The sequence below is a fragment of the Scyliorhinus torazame genome, chromosome 14 (assembly GCF_047496885.1).
Source record: "Scyliorhinus torazame isolate Kashiwa2021f chromosome 14, sScyTor2.1, whole genome shotgun sequence".
NCBI classification, from domain to species: Eukaryota; Metazoa; Chordata; class Chondrichthyes; order Carcharhiniformes; family Scyliorhinidae; genus Scyliorhinus; species Scyliorhinus torazame.
The window spans coordinates 83,392,756-83,415,075 of record NC_092720.1 but is presented as its reverse complement, the minus strand read 5'-3'; the positions used below and the strand labels follow the sequence as shown (position 1 = coordinate 83,415,075).

Sequence of the window (22,320 nt, the reverse complement as noted above, 5' to 3'; positions counted from 1 at the left end):
TGTGACCTCCTCGAAAAACTCTATCAAGTTGTCTGTTTTGTTTCAGTTTCAACTTAATCAATATTCACTTGAGTAAAATTGCTATGAAGAAATAATTGTTGTGTGATTTGCTTTCTGTTTAAAGGTTAATTTTCATTTGGAGATAACAAATTATCTTGTTAGGAACAAGAACTGCAGTCAATCACGTGACCCCGAGAAGCAATACCACTGACTGAGATATTCATATCCTTTCTACTTGATGTAATATTTGAAATTGGTATCTTCTCCTTAATGTGCGTCCAATGGTAGGAAAGCGAAAAAAACACCTGAAAAGTCAAGGCAAACAAACTGAAGGTACCTCCTGTACTTTTTGAGCAGCAGCTTATCCAAGTAGCTTGTGTTGTGTTCCTTAAAATGAATTTCAACTGGTGTTTTTGGACTTTGCAAGTTGTCTTGATCATGTGATGTCCCTATGGAAACTGACAGGATTATGTAAATTAGTCACTATTATTCTTCTGTAAAAGTTTACTTCTGTAATACAACATGAGCTGCCCAATCGCTTAGTAAATTTGAGCAGCAAAAACTGCCACATAGCTCATGAAGATCACAGCTTTCAGCCTGTTTGTGGAGTGGAACACAATTGCAGATAATGTGGTAGAGGCACCAGAAGAGATATATCAGTGCCCCTTAGTAAAATCAACCGGAATCCCCATTTTGATTGCGATTGAGCAATTGCAGATAAGACAAGATTACTCTGCAATCATTCAGCCTGCTGAAATTCAATATTAACCTAGATTCATATGGGAATGAAGATAATTTGGATAAGACAAGGAGCCAGGAGGAACAGGCGTCATCGGACTGCAACCAGCAAGCTGTACAGGGATATTGAATTAGTGCCTGTGGCACTAGTTAAATGCAGATGAAGGCCAAGGCTTAATTCACTCAAGTCTCAGTTCGCAGCACTGCAATTACATCACCTGAATCCAGTTGTGGTGTCTTTTTTAAAATATGTCTATTTCAGTGAACCATCTTTCACAGTAGATCCAGTTTATAATCATTTATTTTTTAAAGGCGGTGATTAGAATTAAATCACTTAATCATATGACTTGTTCGAAAGGGATAATGAATTACATTGCTGAAGAAGTGCCCAGTAAATTGTGAATCATAGAATCATAAAATCTACAGTGCAGGAGGCCATTTGGCCCATCAAGTCTGCACCAGCCCTTGGAAAGAGCACCCTACCCAATCCCCGTAACCCTGGAGGAAACCCACGCCGACACGGGGAGAACGTGCAGACTCCGCACAGACAGTGACCCACAGCCTTGGAGCTGTGAAGCAACTGTGCTAACCACTGTGCTACCATGCTGCCCAATCAACTTAACTAATTGGTCAATATGGCCTGTCTGCCATTAACTTTATGAAGAGTGGGCTATATTATCCGTTTGGGTGAATATGTTCTCCCGCCGAAGATGAACCATCTCAAATTTGCACTCAGGCTGGGAGCAGGAACCCAGAGGCGATTCACTATCCCTTGCTAGCCAAATGTATGCATGGCAGTGATTGTGAGGTATTCCCTCACAAATCCCGTGATCGGCCTCCCATTTTGAATGGGTGGCTCGATAGCAAGTTTCGCCGGTTGGCCCCCCCGCTACCCAATTCCACCCCCCAAGGGATTTGTGCCGACCCCCCCCCCCCACCAGAGACCCGACATTTGAGACCTCCACCAGAGACCCATTGCAGAGACTCAGAGATCCCATCAAAGACCCACATAAGAGACCCCCATTACGGAGACCCCCATTGCAGAGACATCCATTACAGAGACCCACACCAGAAACACCCCATTACAGAGACCCCCACCCCACCAGAGACCTCCCCATTACAGAGACCTCCACATTGCAGAGACTTAACATAGAACATAGAACATTACAGCGCAGTACAGGCCCTTCGGCCCTCGATGTTGCACCGACCTGTGAAACCACTCTAAAGCCCATCTATACTATTCCCTTATCGTCCATATGTCTATCCAATGACCATTTGAATGCCCTTAGTGTTGGCGAGTCCACTACTGTTGCAGGCAGGACATTCCACGCCCTTACTACTCTGAGTAAAGAACCTACCTCTGACATCTGTCTTATATCTATCTCCCCTCAATTTAAAGTTATGTCCCCTCTGATCATCTTGTATGCCTCAATTAAGTCACCTCTTAACCTTCTTCTCTCTAACGAATACAGCCTCAAGTCCCTCAGCCTTTCCTCATAAGATCTTCCCTCCATACCAGGCAACATTCTGGTAAATCTCCTCTGCACCCTTTCTAATGCTTCCACATCCTTCCAATAATGCGGCGACCAGAATTGCACGCAATACTCCAAATGTGGCCGCACCAGAGTTTTGTACAGCTGCAACATTACCTCATGGCTCCGAAACTCAATCCTTCTACCAATAAAAGCTAACACACCGTACGCCTTCTTAACAACCCTCTCAACCTGGGTGGCAACTTTCAAGGATCTATGTACATAGACACCGAGATCTCTCAGTTCATCCACACTACCAAGAATCTTACCATTAGCCCAGTACTCTATCTTCCTGTTATTCCTTCCAAAATGAATCACCTCACATTATTCTGCATTAAACTCCATTTGCCACCTCTCAGCCCAGCGCTGCAGGGTTTCTATGTCCCTCTGTAACTTGTAACATCCTTCCGCACTGTCCATAACTCCACCGACTTTAGTGTCATCTGTAAATTTACTCGCCCATCCTTCTACGCCCTCCTCCAGGTCATTTGTAAAAATGACAAACAGCAGTGGCCCCAAAAGAGATCCTTGTGGTACACCACTGGTAACTGGACTCCAGTCGGAACATTTCCCATCAACTTTGTCTTCTTCCAGCTAGCCAATTTCTGATCCAAACTGCTAAATCACCCTGAATCCCATCCCATCCCATCCCATGTATTTTCTGCAGTAGCCTACCGTGGGAACCTTATCAAACGCTTTACTGAAATCCATATACACCACATCAACTGCTTTACCCTCATCCACCTGTTTGGTCACCTTCTCAAAGAATTCAATAAGGTTTGTGAGGCACGACCTACCCTTCACAAAACCGTGTTGACTATCTCTAATCAAATTATTCCTTTCCAGGTGATTATACATCCTATCTCTTATAAACCTTTCCAAGATTTTGCCCACAATAGAAGTAAGGCTCACTGGTCTATAGTTACCTGGGTTGTCTCTACTCCCCTTCTTGAACAAGGGGACAGCATTTGCTATCCTCCAGTCTTCTGGCACTATTCCTGTAGACAAAGATGACTTAAAGATCAAAGCCAAAGGCTCAGCAATCTCCTCCCTAGCTTCCCAGAGAATCCTAAGATAAATCCCATCTGGCCCAGGGGACTTATCTATTTTCACACTTTCCAGAATTGCTAACACCTTCTCCTTATGAACCTCAAGCCCTTCTAGACTAGTAGCCTGAATCTCAGTATTCTCGACAACATTGGTTTTTTTCCTGTGTGAATACTGATGAAAAATATTCATTTAGCACCTCTCCTATCTCCTCGGACTCCAAGCACAACTTCCCACTACTGTCCTTGACTGGTCCTACTCTTACCCTAGTCATTTGTTTATTCCTGACATATCTATAGAAAGCTTTGGGGTTATCCTTGATCCTACCTGCCAAAGACTTCTCATGTCCCCTCCTGGCTCTTCTTTGCTCTCTCTTTAGGTCCTTCCTAGCTAACTTGTAACTCTTGAGCGCCCTAACTGAACCTTCATGTCTCATCTTTACATAAGCCTCCTTCTTCCTCTTGACAAGTGTTTCGACTGCTTTAGTAAACCACGGTTCCCTTGCTCGACCACTTCCTCCCTGCCTGACAGGTACATACTTATCAAGGACACGCAGTAGCAGTTCCTTGAACAAGCTCCACATTTCCATTGTGCCCATCCCCTGCAGTTTTCCTCTCCATCCAATGCATCCTAAGTCTTGCCTCATCGCATCATAATTGCCTTTCCCCCAGATATAACTCTTGCCCTGCGGTATATACCTATCCCTTTCCATCACTAAAGTAAACGTAATCGAATTGTGGTCACTATCACCAAAGTGCTCACCTACCTCCAAATCTAACACCTCTGGATTTTCCACCACATTGGGAACTCCGCTACAGGCAGTGGAGAATCCGGCACACCATCTCTCCCTTAACCTCTGATTTTCAAACAAATTCTGCATTTGCACATTCTAATTGCCTAGTAAACTCACCACAAAGTCAAATTTAGTAATTAATTTTTCAGTACCCAACTAATAATGTGCTAATTGTTCATCACTACCAAATCATCTCTAATCCAAAGAGTGAACAATTACAAATGTGGAATTGATTTGAGGTTGTAAGTTTCCTTTGAGATTTTCTTTATTTTGATGCAGTGTTGCTTTAAGGGTCTGTCCTTTTAATTTGTGAATTTGTTTTAATTGGTTTTCGTAAAAGAGAAAAAATGTAGGGTTTCACTTCTTTAGCTTATGAATTGTTTGAGATTTCATAAATGCCAAATTTTACACCTGTCTTACTTTTCCTTTTTTTTTGTCAATCTTTCTTTCTTTATGTATTTAATTTGACTGCATATCATCCCCTTCTTAGTCGTTCCTGTTTCTTTCTCAATCGTTAAATCTCTTTGATGCAGGAGATACCCTGTTGGTCCTTCAGCATGCCATGATCAGTTCACACTGCCAGCAAGAAACATGTTCAGCTGAAGGGTGCAGGAAGATGTCTAACTACATGAGATGCTTTGCTCAAGCAAATACTCAATCATTATTTGTTCTTTGCAACTCCATTAAAATTTAAATTTAAAGACAACATTGTATTCTTCTGATTTTCAGCATGATTAATGGGTCGTGGGAATAATTGAATTATTCTGTCAAAGAACTGGCACAAGCATGATGGGCTGAATGGTCATTTTCTGTGCTGAATCATTTCATGTTATTTCAAGTCGATTATGTTGAATTACTTTAAAAAATCAGACAAGTTTGCACCATTTTAATTTCTAATTGTGAATGCAGCTAAATCTAAAAAAGGGAAAAAATACAATTGTTCTTACTTTTATATAGCTTAGACAACAGTATCATTGTATATGACAGCTTCCAAATAATACTGGCAGCTCAGAGAAGTATTGCAATGCTTTAATCATGTAACATTTCCTTAATCCTTGCTCATTTCACGATAACATCTGTCACTTTAAGGACAAAAGCATGCTTCTGCAATCTGGATTATTTTAAATTATTGGTCTTTTATAAGAGAATTATTGATGCCAGGTTCCATAAAGGGGCATTCTAAAATATCAGCGAATTACTGATAGATAGGTCACTATAACAGAAACTACAATTTCTGCTGTTATTTTTTGGCATTTGTAAATCAATACCTAAAAATATTCCTTTTTGTACCGCTGACTCAATAATTTACAGGAATTTCTATGGCTTAGTTTAGTTTTTCAAACCTAGTGCTCAGTTGTAAATTTAAAACATGTTAAATTCAAGAACCAAATTTATTAAACAACTTTACTGTGGCCATTTAAATGGAATAAATGTGGTGTTCTTTCCCGACAGTTCCTGCTGCAAACAGATGACAGTCCGTTTTGCAATTAATTGTGTGACCAGAAAAAGCATTTCCTGACCACCTGTGATCATGAGTGACGTAAATCACAGAAGATCCCATTATAAGCATATTTAGTACAGTTCACAAACAAGGAGAGGCATATAATCTATTTCAAATCAGCAGACTACACTATAAGCCCCATAAGTAAAGCTGCTGCTGAGAAAGAAACCGTTCAGAGCTGTGGATGAACAACTTAACTGCCAATGGTTATGAACAGTCAACAAGATATTGCCACAGCTCCTTAACCCATTTGCTGGGTTTCACTTTGTGTGGGGGGAAAAATGAAATATTATTTGCCCGACGGGATGATCTTTTTACTGAACACCTGTGCTACTGCTGCTAGAGGCATGGAGGAAAAGCATCACACAGGCACAATTATGTAAAGGAAACTTTGAGGCATGAAGCAGAGAGAATAAGAATGGGATACCCACTATTAACTCCATATTGTTTATAATATTGTGAAAAATAAATTTCTTTGGAGTATTGAGCTCCTCTTACCTTAATGGAGTAAAATCTAACACAAAGAAGTAACAAACCACAACAAGGAATACCTTGTATACTCGTACTGGGACGTAAATGCGTAAAACATTTATTCATTTACGTTCTTCTTTCATTCAGGTTATTAAAGAAATCAGATTATGAATGCTTGTGTTGGTGGGTTGTACTTTATTCCATTCCAATAGTCTTTTACGAATTTCACTTGGGCCCAACTGAGCATGTGTGTCAATCCCTCGTAAACATCACCCAGGTAAAAGTCGATTCCATTACTTTTGGCTTAAAACAAATGTCAAAAATTGGACTTTTACATGAGTGCATATGGTATTTAGTGCCCACAATCTTGTAATTACCTTTTATATTGTTTTAACATTGGATTACATAGGATAAACAACACAGAAATAGACCATTTGGCCTACAACTTCATACTAATAATTATACTCCACTCAAGCTTGATATTTTGAGCTCCCCCATCTTTGGAGATGGGAATATTGTTGGAGCCTCCTCCTCCAGTTAGTTGTTTAATTGACAACGCCATTCAGGACTGGAGATGGCAGGACTGCAGAGCTTTGAGCTGATCCATTGGTTGGAGAATCGTGTTGCTCTCTCTATCACATGCTGCTTCTGATGTTTAGTATGCATGTATTCCTGTGTTGTAGTTAACCAGATTGGTACCTCATTCTTAGGTGCGCCTGGTGCTGCGTCTGATATTTTTGTCCTCTACATCCTCGGCTGTTGGCAAGGAGCATCTCTAGTTTGCATCTACTGACTTTCAGGGTTTGAGGCGCTGGTGTGTCAGAGGCAGGATCCATGTTTTTGCCGGAACCATGGACTGGATTCTCCGCAGCCCTGCGCCGAAATTGCGTTTGGCATGGGGGCAGAAAATCAAATTTCCCAATGGAATTGGGCCCGGTGCCGCTTCGGTGATTCTCCGGGCCCCGTATATCCACGGCTGGGTGGCCATTGCGCCGCTCCCGTCCGGCTGGGTTCCCGACGGCGTGGAACTAACATGCAATAGCTGGTCAGGTCTCTCACATGACTGCTGCGGACTCAGTCCGCGGCCGCCCTGGTAGGGGGGCGGGGGGGATTTGGGGGCCTAATGGGCGGCTGGGGGAGATATCGGGCCAGACGGATCATCGGGTGGGCAGTCGATCGGAGGGGCCTAGTTTCTTTGTGTGGGTCCATGGTCCAAGTCCACCATGGCGCTCGGGGCGGCCGCTGGAGGCCGCCGCCATGCGCATGCGTGGACTCGGAACTGGACGTGCGGGAGCCCGTATACACAGCTAAAGCTGCGTGAAGCACTCTGGGTCCCTGCCACCCCCCCTGAAGTGAAGTGAATCGGCTGGTGCTTCTTTCAGGAAAGTCGGGAGTGCAACGCCTGCGTTTTTACGCCGGTGTGGGGACATAGCTCCATTTTGGGAAGATCCAGCCCCATGCCTCTAAGAGAAGCCAAACTGCCGAAAGAATAAACATGATTTGTCCAGTTGCTGTTGAGTTATCAAGACAGCCTTTCCTGGATACCACTGGAATTGGTACTGAAAGGCCCTCTCTGTTTACTTTTGAAAGTTAGTGCAAGACCCAAGTGGTGCCAGTTCCCAGACAAATGGCAGAAAACATACTTACACATGTACCTACACTTCCAGAGAGAACTGTGATGGACTAGATTGTGGAGCATATTTCTGGCACTATATAGGGGGCTGGTTTAGCACAGTGGGCTAAGACAGCTGGCTTGTAAAGCAGAACAATGCCAGCAGCGCAGGTTCAATTCCCGTTCCAGCCTCCCCGAACAGGCGCCAGAATGTGGCGACTAGGGGCTTTTCACAGTAACTTCATTGAAGCCTACTTGTGACAATAAACCATTATTATTATCCTAGGTTCATTGAAAAACTGGTGAAAACGACTGGATAGTGAGAGGGGGAGAGTGATATGATGGACTGTATGTTGGAGAAGGAAATATGACAGTGTGTGAGAGAGATATTGAGAGAACTCAAGAGGTTGGAGAAAGAAAACGCAGACTAAGAAAGGTGTTAGCTGCAATCTATACAGCATGATATCTGTACTAAAGCACAGCAGCTACAGTACCAGGGGCTGGTTTAGCACGGAGTTAAATCGCTGGCTTTGAAAGCAGACCAAGGCAGGCCAGCAGCACGGTTCAATTCCCGTACCAGCCTCCCCAACAGGTGCCGGAATGTGGCTTTTCACAGTAACTTCAGTTGAAGCCTACTTGTGACAATAAGCGATTGACATAGAATACAAATTGTTTGGCAGCAATTTATGACAGCTCCTAAATGAATTGAAATGCTGTTTTAATTTCCTTATTTAAGGTTAGTATCATGACATTGTTAAAATTTATGTGTTTTCATTTTTTAATAACTTAACAAAATAATGTTTGATTTAAGTTGCTAAATCGCATTTTAAGTTGTTTTTCCTTAAATTGTTTGAGTTTCCAAATAGAAGTGTCACAATCATTTCTACCTGAAAACATTTCGGGAGTCCATTCTGCTTCACAAGGTTTTATGTCTCTCCATTCTTTTAGTGCCTGTTGGAAAGACTTCGATGACTGTTCCTCATCAAAGTCACCATTTAATAATGAGCTACTGTTCAAATCTTCTTCACTGTTACTTTGCACACAGACAATGGATTCATCATCCTCTTCTTCCAAGTTAAGAACCTGCAGTGTACAAGTAAATGATAAAATGTTATCCTGTTTTGATACTTATTTTATCCCAAATCCTCCAATATGAAAATTGCTTTCATTTACTTAAACAACAGACCATGTATGTCTGCACAATGTTCAGCGCCATTCGCGACTCCTCAGATACCAAAGCAGTTCATGTCCAAATGCAGGAAAACCTGCACAATACCCAGGCTTGGACTGACACATCTGTCACAAGTAACATTCACACTACACAAAAGCCAGGCAATGACCATCTCGAACAAGAGATGATCGAACCATCGCCCCTTGATACCCAATGGTTGAATCTCCCACTTTCAACATCCTGGGGTTACCATTGACCAGAAACTGAACTAGATAAGCCATTTAAATAATGTGGCTTTGAGAGGGTCAAAGATTAGGAATCCTACGGTGAGTAACTCATCTCCTGATACCCGCAAAGCCTGTCTACCATCCACATGGCACAAGTCAGGAGTGTACCATCCACGACATGCAACGCAGGAACTCACTAAGTTTCCTTAGGCAGCACCCTCCAAACCCAGGACCAATAAGGGGGTCGGGGGTTATGGGGAGAAGGCAGGAGGATGGGGATGAGAAAAATATTAGCCATGATTGAATAGCGGAGCAGACTCGATGGACCGAGTGGCCTAATTCTGCTCCTATGTCTTATGATCTTATGACCACTACTGTCTCGAAAAACAAGAGCAGTAGATACCTCAGGACACCACCACTTGTAGGTTCCCTTCGATTCATTCACCATCCTGACTTGGAAATATAACACCGTTCTTTCGCTGTTGCTCTCCAAAAGAGGAAGGTTATCCAATGTTGAAAGAGGATGAACAATCTCCAAAAGAGGAAGGTCATCCAGTGTGAAAAAGGATGAACGATCTCCTCCATTCCTCCAAGGTAAGCCACTCGTCTCAAAACTCTCAACTCATGTTCACAGACCCATCACACATCAACAGGGATTTTGCACAATGCCAGCTCAAGGGACACCACCACTCAAGTGTCCCACACACACACACACCTTCATCTCTCCTGTGGATCATGTCCTCACCCTGTCCATGGCCCCACTCACCACCCACACCCTTATCATCTGGCCTGGCAGGCATCCTGCCTACACAGTTTCCATTTGTCTTCATGGAGGACAAGCTGGCACACAACAAAAGGAAGAGAACATAAGAACATAAGAACTAGGAGCAGGAGTAGGCCATCTGGCCCCTCGAGCCATTCAATGAGATCATGGCTGATCTTTTGTGGCTGATCTTTTGTGGACTCAGCTCCACTTTCCAGCCCGAACACCATAGCCCTTAATCCCTTTATTCTTCAAAAGACTATCTATCTTTATCTTAAAAACATTTAATGAAGGAGCCTCAACTGCTTCACTGGGCAAAGAATTCCATAGATTCACAACCCTTTGGGTGAAGAAGTTCCTCCTAAGCTCAGTCCTAAATCTACTTCCATAAGACCATAAGATATAGGAGTGGAAGTAAGGCCATTCCGCCCATCGAGTCCACTCCACCATTCAATCATGGCTGATTTCAACTCCATTTACCCGCTCTCTCTCCATAGCCCTTAATTCCTCGAGAAATCAAGAATTTATCAACTTAAAGACACTCAACGTCCCGGCCTCCACCGCCCTCTGTGGCAATGAATTCCACATACCCACCACTCTCTGGCTGAAGAAATTTCTCCTCATCTCTGTTCTAAAAAGTGACTCCCTTTTATTCTAAGGCTGTGCCCCCGGGTGCTAGTCTCCCCTGCTAATGGAAACAACTTCCCTACATCCACCCTATCTAAGCCATTCATTATCTTGTAAGTTTCTATTAGATCTCCCCTCAACCTCCTAAACTCCAATGAATTAATCCCAGGATCCTCAGACGTTCATCGTATGTTAGGCCTACCATTCCTGGGATCATCCGTGTGAATCTCCGCTGGACCCGCTCCAGTGCCAGTATGTCCTTCCTGAGGTGTGGGGCCCAAAATTGCTCACAGTATTCTAAATGGGGCCTAACTAATGCTTTACTTCCCCTTATTTTGAGGCTATGCCTCCTAGTTCTGCTTTCACCCGCCAGTCGAAACAACCTGCCCGCATCTATCCTATCTATTCCTTTCATAATTTTACATGTTTCGATAAGATCCCCCCCGCATCCTTCTAAATTCCAACGGGTACAGTCCAAGTCTATTCAACCTCTCCTCGTAATCCAACCCCTTCAGCTCTGAGATTAACCTAGTGAATCTCCTCTGCACACCCTCCAGCGCCAGTACGTCCTTTCTCAAGTAAGGAGACCAAAACTGAACACAATACTCCAGGTGTGGCCTCACTAACACCTTATACAATTGCAGCAGAACCTCCCTAGTCTTAAACTCCATCCCTCGAGCAATGAAGGACAAAACTCCATTTGCCTTCTTAATCACCTGTAAACCAACGTTTTGTGACTCATGCACTAGCACACCCAGGTCTCTCTGCACAGCAGTATGTTTTAATATTTTATCATTTAAATAATAATCCCTTTTGCTGTTATTCCTACCAAAATGGATAACCTCACATTTGTCAACATTGTATTCCATCTGCCAGACCTGAGCCCATTCACTTAACCTATCCAAATCCCTCTGCAGACTTCCGGTATCCTCTGCACTTTTTGCTTTACCACTCATCTTAGTGTCATCTGCAAACTTGGACACATTGCACTTGGTCCCCAACTCCAAATCATCTATGTAAATTGTGAACAATTGTGGGCCCAACACTGATCCCTGAGGGACACCACTAGCTACTGATTGCCAACTAGAGAAACACCCATTAATCCCCACTCTTTGCTTTCTATTAATTAACTAATCCTCTATCCATGCTACTACTTTACCTTTAATGCCATGCATCTTTATCTTATGCAGCAACCTTTTGTGTGGCACCTTGTCAAAAGCTTTCTGGAAATCCAGACATACCGCATCCGTTGGTTCCCCGTTATCTACCGCACTGGTAATGTCCCCACTAAATTAGTTAGGCACGACCTGCCCTTTATGAACCCATGCTGCGTCTGCCCAATGGGACAATTTCCATCCAGATGCCTCGCTATTTCTTCCTTGATGATAGATTCCAGCATCTTCCCTACTACCGAAGTTAAGCTAACTGTCCTATAATTACCCGTTTTCTGCCTACCTCCTTTTTTAAACAGTGGTGTCACGTTTGCTAATTTCCAATCCGCCGGGACCACCCCAGAGTCTAGTGAATTTTGGTAAATTATCACTAGTGCATTTGCAATTTCCCTAGCCATCTCCTTTAGCACTCTGGGATGCATTCCATCAGGGCCAGGAGACTAGTCTACCTTTAGCCCCATTAGCTTGCCCATCACTACCTCCTTAGTGATAACAATCATCTCAAGGTCTCACCTGTCATAGCCTTACTTCCATCAGTGACTGGCATGTTATTTGTGTCTTCCTCTGTGAAGACCGACCCAAAAAACCTGTTCAGTTCCTCAGCCATTTCCTCATCTCCCATTATTAAATCTCCCTTCTCATCCTCTAAAGGACCAATATTTACCTTAGCCACCCTTTTCTGTTTTATATATTTGTAGAAACGTTTACTATCTGTTTTTATATTCTGAGCAAGTTTACTCTCATAATCTATCTTACTCTTCTTTATAGCTTTTTAGTAACTTTCTGTTGCCCCCTAAAGATTTCCCAATCCTCTAGTCTCCCATTAATCTTTGCCACTTTGTATGCTTTTTCCTTCCATTTGATACTCTCCCTTATTTCCTTAGATATCCACGGTCGATTTTCCCTCTTTCTACCGTCCTTCTGTTTTTATGGTATAAACCTTTGCTGAGCACTGTGAAAAATCGCTTGGAAGGTTCTCCACTGTTCCTCAACTGTTTCACCATAAAGTCTTTGCTCCCAGTCTACCTTAGCCAGCTCTTCTCTCATCCCATTGTAATCTCCTTTGTTTTAGCACAAAACACTAGTGTTTGATTTTACCTTCTCACCCTCCATCTGTATTTTAAATTCCACCATATTGTGATCACTCCTTCCAAGAGGATCCCTAACTATGAGATCATGAATCAATCCTGTCTCATTACACAGGACCAGATCTAGGACTGCTTGTTCGGTCATAGGTTCCATTACATATTGTTCTTGGAAACTCATCCTCAAGGCTGCCTTGACCGACCTGGTTAAACCAATCGACATGTAGATAAAATCCCCCATGATAACTGCTGTACCATTTCTACATGCATCAGAAGTCCCACACTGGTGGAGGAATGGCTGAACTCAAGGTCCTGACAGACTTTGAAGGTAGAGTAATTTAGCTGGCCGGTGAGGATGTGGATTGTTCGGGTGCTGACGGTGAGGTCAGCAGCGCTCAATCAAGAGAGGATCCTGCACTGCAACATCCTTCAGACAGCCAGAATGCGCTGCACAGCTCTGGAATTCACTAGAAATAGCTGGTCATGTGTTCAACGACCTAGGATTAAAGATTTGGAATTCCCTCTGTCACTCTCCTTTGAATTAATCTTTAAAACATACCTCTTTAGCCAAGCATTTGGCCATCTATCCAAATATCACTGTAAGTGGCTTGGTTTTAATTTCTATCTGATAAGATAATGAAGCATCTTGGGCTATGATACTACATTAAATGTGTTATTTAAATCCAAGTTGTTGATGTTGGACGGGCAATTACTCAATTTACACTACTTTAGTATAGAGAAGGAAGCAAATGCCACAAAACCACATCGGGCACTCAATATGAGGAGGCAGGAAAGAGAAACAATGGGCAAAATTCTCTCGCGAGGCCTCACGTGATTTGAGACATTCAGAATGTCTCGCGAGTTCCAACAACATCGCTGGACGAGATCCAGATTAACATATTTAAGTGAGTCATTAGGCTCATTTACATATGTTTGAGACCCGATTCTCCAGAGGCCCAGGAACTAATGACCTCGCCTGAGAGACCTCACCATGGTGCAGTTTAGCACTGGTACACACAAACATGGACCAGGCATAATGGCACCTAGCCACCGGGTGGTAGTGCTCTGGGCAGGGTGCTACCCGGCACACCCACTGGCACCTGGGAACGTTGGCACTGCCAGCCTGGCACTTTAGCACTGCCACCCAGGCACCCTAGCAGTGCCACCCTGTCACTGCCGGGGTGCCTGGGTGGCACATCCAGACTGGCAGGGGCACTGCCAGAGTACCAGGCTGGCAATTCCAAGATAGCCGTGCCAGGTATCAAGCTTGGGGGTGCCCTGCCCTTAACATGTGGGATGGGGGGGATGCTCGAGGACCCTCTAAGAGGTACATTGGGGCAGTGGGGGGGGTGGTCCAGGGGCTACGGTGGAGGAGCAGAAGTGGGGTGTCGAAGGATCGGGGCAGCAGTTAAAAATTGTGGCAAATCCGACAGAGGCAAAAAAATACGGCAGAGTCCTGTTAGATTGTGACGTTATTCTTTGTGCTGCACGCACTGAGAAACACCAATTATACACACCTGAAACCGTATTCTGTTTTTTTTTGCCTGTTAAATCGTGCCCTATGTTCTCTCATCAAAGCTGAATTGCATCTGATGTGCGTTCCTTCCCAATTCCTCTCCATACAAATTTATGCATTTTGGGCGGGTGGCCCAATAGCGAGATCCCGCAGCTGGCCACTCATGCGCATCGCAATTCAGCCCCTCACTCCGCAGTGCAATTCAGCCCCCCCACCCCAGATTTCCTGGGTCCTCTCTCCTCCCCCTCAGTACATGGTGAATCGACCTGACCCGCCCCCCACCCACCCACAGACACCCCCTAAATAAAGGGACACCCCCCCCCCACAGAGCCCCCCCCTAAATACGGAGACCGTCTCACAGAGACTCCTAATTAAGGATACACCTCCACAGTCCCTCCAGAAAAGTGATCCCTGTCAGGAAGCCCCCCCAGAAGAGAGATCAGTGTCAGGGCGCCCACCCCAGAAAAGAGACCCCTGTCACAAAGTCCCCCAAAAGAGATAGGCTCTTTCTTCCAGGGTGTCTGCAGGGGAGGGGTATTCTGCTAATTTCGGGGGGTCTCTGTGGGGGATCTCTTTATTTAGGGGGTCTGTGAGGAGGTCTTATTTGTGAGAGTCTCTGTGGGGAGAGGGCTCTTTACTTAGGGGCCTATGCGGGGTGTCTCTTTATTTAGAGGTTATCTTTATTTAGGGGGCCTCCTTATTTAGGAGATCACTGTGAGGAAGGTGCTGGTGGGGTTGGAGTGGGCAGGACTTGCATTGTTTAGGGGAGTGGCCCTCGGAGGTACTTTGTGGCCAACTCCCTGAAAGAGATACCCCCTTGGTCCACTGCAAAGTCTTTTGCGCAACTGTACGAAGTTTGTATCACGCTGCCCCAGTGTTTTTCAAACTTTTTTTTCCCGGAGCCACTTTTGCCAACCGTCTGATCTTCTGGACCCACATCAGGGCCACACTTGTCAGAACCTGTAGGGATTCGTGCCCACGTGATACCCGGCCCAGAGGAGCAGAGAATCATGTGGGCCCAGAGGAGATGGTGCCCGGCCCGCCAAGTGGATGCAAATTGGTCTTAGTGGCAGGGGGCCCGAACCTCGATCCTGACTCCGGCGCAGGGCCGGAGCATCGTAAAGGGTGCCAAATCCGTTTTCTTCACAACCGCTGGATTCCCCACCTCCCCAGGAACTCTGCTAACGGTATGGCGGGGCAGAGAATTGCACCCAATGATAAAAAAGAGAAACCAGGGGCGGGATTATCTGCAATCGGCGCGATGTCCGCCGACCGGCGCCAAAAACGGTGCAAATCAGTCCAGCACCGCGCCGACCCAAAGGTGCGGAATTCTCCGCATCTTGTGGGGCCGAGCCCTCACCTTGATTTGAGACATCGGGGCTAGGCAATCGCCGTAGTGATTTCCGACCCGCCGGCTGGCGGGAAAGGCCTTTGCCGTGCGACGCATGCGCGGGAGCGTCAGCGGCAGCTCACGGCATCCCTGTGCATGCACAGTTGAGGGGGTCTCTTCCGCCTCCGCCATAGTGAAGACCATGGCGAAGGCGGAAGGAAAAGAGTGCCCCCACGGCACAGGCCCGCCCGCGGATCGGTGGGCCCCGATCGCGAGCCAGGTCACCGTGGGGGCACCCCCTGGGGCCAAATCGGCCCGCGCCCCCCCCAGGACCCCAGAGCCCACCTGCGCCGCCTTGTCCCGCCGTTCGAAAGGTGGTTCAATCCACGCCGGCTGGCGTGGGTAGACAGCGGCGGGACTTCGGCCCATCGCGGACCGGAGAATTGCCGGGGGTGGGCCCGCCGACCGGCGCGGCGCAATTCCCACCTCCGCCGAATCTCTGGTGGCGGAGAATTCAGGACACGGCGGGGGCGGGATTCACGCCTGCCCCCGCCGATTCTCCGACCCGGTTGGGGAGCGGAGAATCGCGCCCCAGGATGCTAAAAGAGAGAGTGGGAGAAGTGGGGGATAATTAAATGGGAAAGTGCGGTCACAACATGCTGGTGGGTTGCGGGCGGGTGGCAGTAGGGTTGCGGAGTCATCAGTCGAGACGTTCCCACGGTGGTCCCAATTGCGGGAGAAGTGTCCAACAGCCGCTACCAACATTTAAATTGAGATTGGCGCCCACTACCGGCTTTTAAACGAGAACAAAATTAGGCGGTGTGCAGTCTTCCGACCATAAGCGGCAGCAGTGAGCAGGTCATGCACTTTACACGTACACTTGACGACCGGCATGGGTCGCAAGGGTCGGCTAGCATGGGTCGCAAAGACCGGCTAGCGTGGGTCACAAAGGTTGGCCGGCGTGGATCGCAAAGGTAGGCCGGTGTGGTCGGTCGGTTGGCAAAAGTGGGTCCCGGGAAAAGAAAGTTTGAAAAACAGCGGGATAGCATGATACAAGCTTGGTCTGGTTGCGCAAACGAAATGCGACTATTGAGGGAAATTTTGGGGAAGTCAGATCTTCTAGTTTTGGAAGGTATATATTGCTTCCTTGATTATGGGGGGGGATGGGAGATAAGAGACCTTTGTGGCTCGTTGTTCTATTGAGAACCTAAAGCTGTTTTTTAAATTAACACCGTAGTGTATTACAGTGTTTAAAATTAATATGAAAGCACCAATACGAAGTAAACATCAACATCAACAGAGGGCATGTCTCCCTACAGTGGTTAGAATTTATAAATGTGCTGCCTTAAACTCCAACTGAAATCAGGTTAGAGTTATAAGATTAGGTTCAAATACTCTACTCTGAGAAAATGGACTGAAACATTTCTCTGCAAAAGATGCTGCTACTGGGCAACAGAAGTTTTGAAATATAAAGGAAGATCATTAATTCCCAAATGTCAGAGTTATTTTCAAGAAAGTTTTTTTAAAAGTCCCTTCTTAAATGAAACTTTAGCAATGCCCACACAAATTCTAAAACACTGGAAAATAAACCAGATAAATTGTCAAAAATTATAATTGCTGGAGGCTAATTGTTCCTCCCTCCCAAGTCACACTCCAAACGAAAATAAACCTTGGGCCTCCCACCCTTGGGCTGGTAGAATCCTTCAGATACTTAGGTTTTTATATTCTTTAATAAAAACGAAGGAATGTTATCCATGCAAACCGTTCAAATTGTAAGCCAATGTCCCATTACACTTCCAACGTCATTGACTTGCGTTCTGATTTGCCTCTGAGCAATTAGACATTTTGAAGCAGTTGATCAGTTTTGCTAGTTTTTGCGGTTGACGTGCATCCTGTTGGTAATTTGTACCAGTTATAAAATTTGATGCTTGCTATTTCATACTGGGTTCAATTAACAGAAAAGCAAATATGCACCAATTTAAATTGTAGCCCTTTCAGATAAAATCTTAATTTCAAACAATAAAATATACCTCAGCATGTTGTTTTCCCCTTTGAGATGAAGCTTTTCTTGCTGAAAACTGTTTCTTCAGGAACTGCTTAGTATTCACAGGTGGGTCATCAGATTCAATTTGTTTTTTAAATTGGGTGACTAAATGCAATGAGTTGCTTGATGTATGTTCCTCAGCCTGTCAATATTATAAAAATGGATGACATTGTTAAATAGGATTTTTTTTTTTTAAAAGAGGCAGCTTAATAAGGGCCGTGTTAGATTATCATTCCCGCCTAGATTTTTAAGTCATTTATTATTCAGTTATTCCTCATAAATATTCAACAGTTCTCCAAAGAACATTTGCAAACATAATAGAACAAAATGACCCAAAACTGGTGCAACGCAATAAATAGATTGTGCGACTGAAAATCTCGACATGAAGTTAATGTTGCTCTTTGCACCAAAAGATATCTTGAAGCAGTACTAGATAAATAACTATGCTGTACCCTTCAATGTTTGCTTCATTCGACGTGCTCGAGGGAAGATTAACTAAACATCACTAAAGGTAAACATATTTTGAGCTTCATTATCAAGGAAGCAAAGGTAAAAGTGAACAGAAAATTTAGGTTCACTATGTCTAAAATTATTCACCAGATCAAATATTTTGGTCACAAAACATAGATGTCCAGGCAAATTGATGTAACAATTATTTGATAATCAACCCAATCAAATATCATCTTTTTTAATAGTTTTTTTTTAAAGAGTACCCAATTATTTATTTCTCCAATTCAGGGGCAATTTAACATGGCCATTCCACCTAGCGTGCACATCTTTTGGGTTGTGGGGGTGAGACCCATGCAAACACGGGGAGAATGTGCAAACTCCACACGGGCAGTGACCCGGGGCCGGGATGGAACCCGGGTCCTTAGCGGGGTGAGGCAGCAGTGCTAACCACCACGCCACCGCGCCATCCCCAATCAAATATTATTACCACAGTGCCATCTTTATACCTTTTGAAAATAATGCATGAATGCTTTCTGTTATTAATACGCTGTCATGTATAGAGTACAAAATGATACAGGGTATAAACATGCCATTGATGTTCTTCTCCATATGAGCTATCTATGCACCTTCCAAACTGCTGCATTTCCTTCCTCCTCCAAAAGAAATGGAACATAGGATTTAAGAGTGGGCCATTTGACTCTTGAGCCTGCTCAGTCATTTGATAAGAACATTGCTGGTCTGAATATGGTCTCAACTCTACTTTCCTGTCTGCATCCATAAGCCTTCACTCTCTTGTCTATAAAGCAAAAGCAGAAAGATAGTCTGCAGAATTTTCCATTGGTGGGATCCTCTGTCCCACCAGCAGTGCACCCATGCTTGCGCGTTTCCCAACAGTGTGGGGTGGCCCACAATGGGGAAACCCCATTGGCTGGCTGCGGAACCGGAGAATCCCGCTTCCAGCGGGGGTTCGCCACACTGCAAATCGGGGCTGGCGGGACAGCGAATCCCGTCCAGTACTTTCCCATTGTGCAATGAGGATAATTTTTTTAGAGGCACAAACCTACTGTGTCAGTTTAGAAATTCTAATTCTTCTTAGTGCCACAATGTGGGACAGACCATCTTCTGCACCATTATTTTGGCAGTGTACCTGAATTGTAATGGCATGCTCATGGCCTTCTTGGAGCATTCTCTCGAAAAACATTCAGCCACAAAGTTGAACCTTGGAGTACATGTGTTATTTTGGCTTTGTGGTGAAAGGAGCGTTCTGTGGCATTAAAGTTGCAGTTTCAATGGAGTTAATGGGCTGAATCTCTCACTGGGTGCTGAGGTATGACTTGGTGTTTTCTTGGAGGAAATAAAATTTTCCTCTGCATTCTTAATCACAGTATTTTCCTCTGGACCTTTTGCAGCTAGGTAATGCCTGGTGTTAAAATTTCCCATTTTAAACGGGCGACAAAACTCAGATTTCTTCCCACGCACCATTTCCATCTGGTGACACGGGGTTTTGGAAGTGTTAAAAGCCTGCCAGAATTTGTGAGGAAAATGAATAGCCTGCTGAGGAGTCTAGAACACCTTCATGTAAATTGACCCTTACATTGACCACCTTGTGTATTTGTTCACATGCATTACAGTGCTTTTCCCATGGAGAATGGTCCATAAATTAGTGCGAAATGTTACAAAATGTCCTTTCAGCCTGTGTCATCATCTTTTCTACTGCGATTTAAATGGCTTTGCCTGCTAAAAAAAAACTCCTTTTGACACCACCTGCTCCCTTACATTGATTGACACAGCACTTTGCTTTGAAACTGAAATGGGGACCCGCTGTTCTTTTCTTCCCAGAGAAGTCCATTATTAGGACAGCTGTGACCATTACCAAAGCCTCAACTCCATATAGGTTCCAGCACAGGAGGTGTTCTGTTCATCTGAGAATGAATGATAGTTCCGACAACTTGCAATTGTGAATGATTTGGGGTCAAAATCCTGGAACTCCCTTTCTAATGACATAGCGGTAGATTTAAAACTGAGATGAGGAGGCACACTTCTCGCAGAGGGTGTTGAATTTGTGGAACTCACTGCCCCATAGTGTGGTGGAGTCCAAATCATTAAATGGTTTCAAGAGGGAGATAGATATATTTCTGATTTTAAAAACGGGTTACAGGGATATAGGGAACAGGTCGGGAGGTGGCTTTGAGACCAGGAAGAGATCAACCAAGATCTGATTGAATGGCGGAGCAGGCTCGAACGTCTGAATTGCCTACTTCTGCTCCTAATTCCTATGTTCCTTTGACACTGTGAATATACCTACACCACATGGACTGTATGATTTCAAGAAGGCAGCTCGCCACCACCTTTGGGGCATAAAGGTGGCAGTGGTGATCTGAGAGGCAACGGATGATACATGGGGCGGCAAGGGTGAGCTGAGGGTACATGGAGGATATGAGGGTGTGGAGGTGGCATGGGTGATCTGAGGAGGCATGAACTGGGGTGAGGTTGAAGGGCTTTAAACATTGTGGGAGCTGGGATAATCTGTTGTAGAACTGGAGTTACTGGAGGGAATTAACTGGCCTATCTCGGCGCTCATACTACTCAGGCACTCCAGAGCAGCTCGCAAACCACCCTGCAAACCCGACCCTTGCGCAAGGCAGGTTTCCCAAGCCCAGAGTAAGATTCAGCCCAATTAGTTAAGCTGTTCTATTTGTAGTCAGTGCATAATTAATAGACTGTAACATAGAGCAGGAGAATAAGTCACAGAAGATTTAAGATTAGCAAATTAATTAATTTCTGATGTTCACCAATACTGCTGTAACAAAACAGAAGCTGTGTGTTCGTATGGAAAATAAAATAAAATATTTAATACACTACACACCAACGAATCATATCCTGCATTAAAATAGTCTGTTGTATTTGCATTATAGGTAAGGGCTGCAAGATTTAAGTTTGTAAATGTATAGCAGTTGCTACACTTTAATTAAATACAACATGCACAGGGCACACGACTATTAGCAGCCATATGCAGGCTTAAATACTTTTTCTTGTTTTAAAAATACATGATGCTGCCACTTGCGCCTGAAACAGATAGTGGCATCTTCCTCAAAACCTATTGATGCATGGAAGTCATAGATTAAAAAAGAATTCATACATATAATATAGCCACAATAAAATGTGCCCACATTTTATTCAGGAATAGAGCTTTTTATTTATGGCACAAGCGAGTTGGAAATAATCCGAACAGTAGTAGTATAAAATAAAAACATGGAATCTCATCTGCAATTAACATCTGACAAATCTCTACAGGTGAGAGCTGATGAGAGCACAAGTCTGAGGCCACCTAAAGCAGACTAAAATCCGTATAAAATAGATTTAACACGTTTTAAATTAATTCCCTTGAGTAACTTATAATTCACTGCCAGTACTTCAAACACTGGAAACATCACACATAATTATGTCCTCCCAACTGGCCAAATATCGTTGACTTTGCCTAAATATTTTAACTGTATACCTAACTGTTTTAACTGTCATTAATCTGCAAAAAGAGCTTTAGTACTTGTGTCATAATGTTTCTGATGTGTTATTCTCCTGGTAAGAATACACAAAATTTTACACCTTTGTGCTCATCATTCTTAAAAAAGTGAGGTTTGTTGCACTAACACAACTATTTCAACAAGGCTCTAAAGGTAGCCCACACCTACCTCCCCTAGCCACAGCTTAAAATCACCCTACAGATGCCAAACACAAAACAGACCTACAAAACTAATGGCCCTCATGATCACTAGGTCAGGGTTTTTCAAACTCAGGATTGCGACCTGTGAGTGGATTGCGGAGCGATTGGTCGCGGCATTCCCAATTGAGGGAGAAGCGCCCAATGGCCGCGATCGGCTTTTAAGAATGCCGGCCACGACCGGCCTTTAAATACAAACGATGGAATCTACCTGCCAGATGCGGCAGCAGAGAGCAGGTCACACGCCCGTCATGTACACTGACATCCCATGCCCTCTACATTTGTATTTTGGGCACGAATCGCGGAGGAAAGATTCGTCCATTTTGTAGCTGCCAGCAAACAAGCAAGCAACAGGACTGTGTGAAGAACTGAAGATGGGTTAATAAGGAAGAGAGGGTGAGAGACACAAATAGGCCAGGATCTCACAATTGAATCTGCTGGAGAGAGCTTCCAAGGAGAGCCCACTGCAAAGCAGTGCTGGTGCAGAGTTCCAGGGCCACTGGCAAATAGCCAACAAAGAAAA

General features: G+C 44.4%; 1 protein-coding gene across 4 annotated transcripts in view; it reads right to left on the bottom strand.

Annotated features, from left to right (window-relative positions):
- Positions 1–22,320, bottom strand: part of zbbx (zinc finger, B-box domain containing) — a 177,556-nt gene that overhangs the window by 105,027 nt on the left and 50,209 nt on the right. For all 4 annotated transcript variants that reach the window (XM_072474438.1, XM_072474441.1, XM_072474440.1 and 1 more), the window contains 3 exons: positions 17,616–17,771; positions 8,582–8,777; positions 338–458 (listed from right to left, as the gene is read on the bottom strand). In XM_072474438.1, the coding sequence (XP_072330539.1) occupies positions 338–458; positions 8,582–8,777; positions 17,616–17,771 (473 nt within the window). The remainder of the gene's footprint in view (positions 1–337; positions 459–8,581; positions 8,778–17,615; positions 17,772–22,320) is intronic.